Genomic DNA, 2,219 nt, shown 5'->3' on the forward strand with positions numbered 1-2,219 from the left:
ATTCTGTTCTATTTTCACTCACTGTGGTGGCAAAATATTTCCCCTTCTTTCCAAGATGTTAGTGACAACGGACAAGCCCGATCAAAGAGACGTAAATGTCGTTGGATTCAGTAGGCGGGGAGGAGATCCAGGATCACTCAGAAGTTGTTAAGCTCCCTGCAGAATTCGGGCACTTGTGTTTATACACAGATCAATAAAGTGGAGGGCGTCACAAAAATGCACAGCTGATATGTAAAAGCTGAGAAAATCAGACACGACCAAGCACAAAGCAAGGAATCGAGCAAGGAACATAGTGACGTAAGGTCATTGAGGGCGAATCCTCTTGTCAGGGAATCAAATGGGCCACGTGTAAGGAAATATTTCAGTTCATCTCTATTCTACTCAAAGTCTTTATTTGTGCTGTCACACTCCAGGCTTGTGTCTGAAAGCAAGTAGTGCCACACGAGCTTTTCTCAGGGACTGATGGACCTCCTTGTTTCTCAGGCAGTAGAGAATGGGGTTGAGCAAAGGGACCATGACAAGGAACCAGACGTCAATTACTTTCTGGAAGATCGCATCAATCACTGGAACTGCATAGATTGTTATTACGGTCCCATAATACATTGCAACCACAATGAGGTGGGAGGAGCAGGTGGAAAAGGCCTTTTGCCTCCCGGTGCTGGAAGGGATTCTCAGGATGTTGACAACGATACAAATGTAGGTCACCAGGGTGAACACTAAGATGACAATATTCGATATGATACTGACAATGAATGTCAACTCTTGAAATGTCATGACGTTGGCACCACAAAATGGATAATAAATACGTCCAATATCACAAAATAGAAAGTCAAGCTCTTTGGGACCACAGTATGTTGAATGCAGAATGAAAACTTGTAGCATGATGCTGTAAGCAATGCCATAAATCCAGGCCCAGGCCACCATGTGGCCACACACCCTGCCGTTCATCAGAGCAGGGTAACGGAGGGGATGGCTGATCACTAGATACCGATCAATACACATGGCCGTGAGCAGGTTGCATTCCGCATTGGACAGGATAACATAGACATTAAATTGCACAATGCAGTTCTGCAGAGAAATGGTTCTGTCCCCAGTCGCGAGACTGGCCAGCAGCCTTGGCAGTGTGGTTGAGACGTAGCAGATCTCCACAGTGGACAAGTTAGCCACGAAGTAGTACATGGGGGTTTGAAGGTGTTGATCAGCCACCACCAGCACAACAATGATGAGGTTCCCGGCCACAGATACAAGGTAGATGACTAGAAACAGCAGGAAGAGGAGGGGCTGCAGTTCAGGGTCATTCCCAAACCCAAGAAGGATCAGTTCCTTGAAGAACGTTCCATTTCCTCCTTCTGCTTTCTCCATAATTCGTATCTGGAAACTGAAACACATCAGCTATTCAGGTTGTGCTGTTGCCTACCTGGCCAGAAACCTGGAACCCCTGGGTCTCTGCCTTTCAAAAATGAAATTGTCCATAACCAGAAGAAGACTCATTTCTTTTAGAGAAGGAGCCTCCAGAAGAGGGGATCCAAGAGCAGGGCACCTCGCTGAGATACAGGAACCTCCCCCCAAACTACTTTCAGGCTGGGATTTTGAAATATCTTCATCATGTCACTGTCGTTTCAGCTAGTGCTGAGGACATAACAAAAGTCAGTGGATTTAAAGTTCAAACGGGGGGCGGGGGGGGAAGGGGTGTCTGCCCTGCACCTGGGCGGTGTCCTTCCCAGCTGGGTAACATCCACTAGCTTTCATCAATTAGCAACATAAAATTAGCAGTGAGAACCCGGCAGCGCGAGCAGCGGATTGGGATACACCCTGGGTGCATACCTGGGGTCTCAGGTGGGATTGGGTTGGAGGAGCTAGTCTGTGCTGCTGAGGCTACACTGCTACTGTTAGCACCAGAGCTCAGCCAAAGGGGGAGTGCGTTGCTCTAAGGGTATGTCTACACTACCCTCCTAGTTTGAACTAGGAGGGTAATGTATGCATACCGCACTTGCTAATGAAGCCCGGGATTTGAATTTCCCGGGCTTCATTAGCATAAGCGGGGAGCCGCCATTTTTAAATCCCCGCTGCTTCGAACCCCGTGCAGCGCGGCTACACGGGGCTCGAACTAGGTAGTTCGGACCAGGTTCCTATTCTGAACTACCGTTACTCCTCGTGAAATGAGGTGTACCGGTAGTTCGGAGTAGGCAACCTAGTCCGAACTACCTAGTTCGAGCCCC

General features: G+C 48.4%; 1 protein-coding gene across 1 annotated transcript; it reads right to left on the reverse strand.

Annotated features, from left to right (window-relative positions):
* Positions 1–402: 402 nt before the first annotated feature.
* LOC142821282 (olfactory receptor 10G4-like) lies at positions 403–1,362 on the reverse strand. The gene is made up of 2 exons (XM_075912126.1): positions 693–1,362; positions 403–569 (listed from the first exon to the last, which is right to left on the reverse strand). The coding sequence occupies exons 1-2, from the start codon at positions 1,360–1,362 to the stop codon at positions 403–405; spliced, it is 837 nt and encodes a 278-aa protein (XP_075768241.1).
* Positions 1,363–2,219: the final 857 nt, after the last annotated feature.

Source organism: Pelodiscus sinensis, chromosome 30, assembly GCF_049634645.1.
Source record: "Pelodiscus sinensis isolate JC-2024 chromosome 30, ASM4963464v1, whole genome shotgun sequence".
NCBI lineage: Eukaryota > Metazoa > Chordata > Testudines > Trionychidae > Pelodiscus > Pelodiscus sinensis.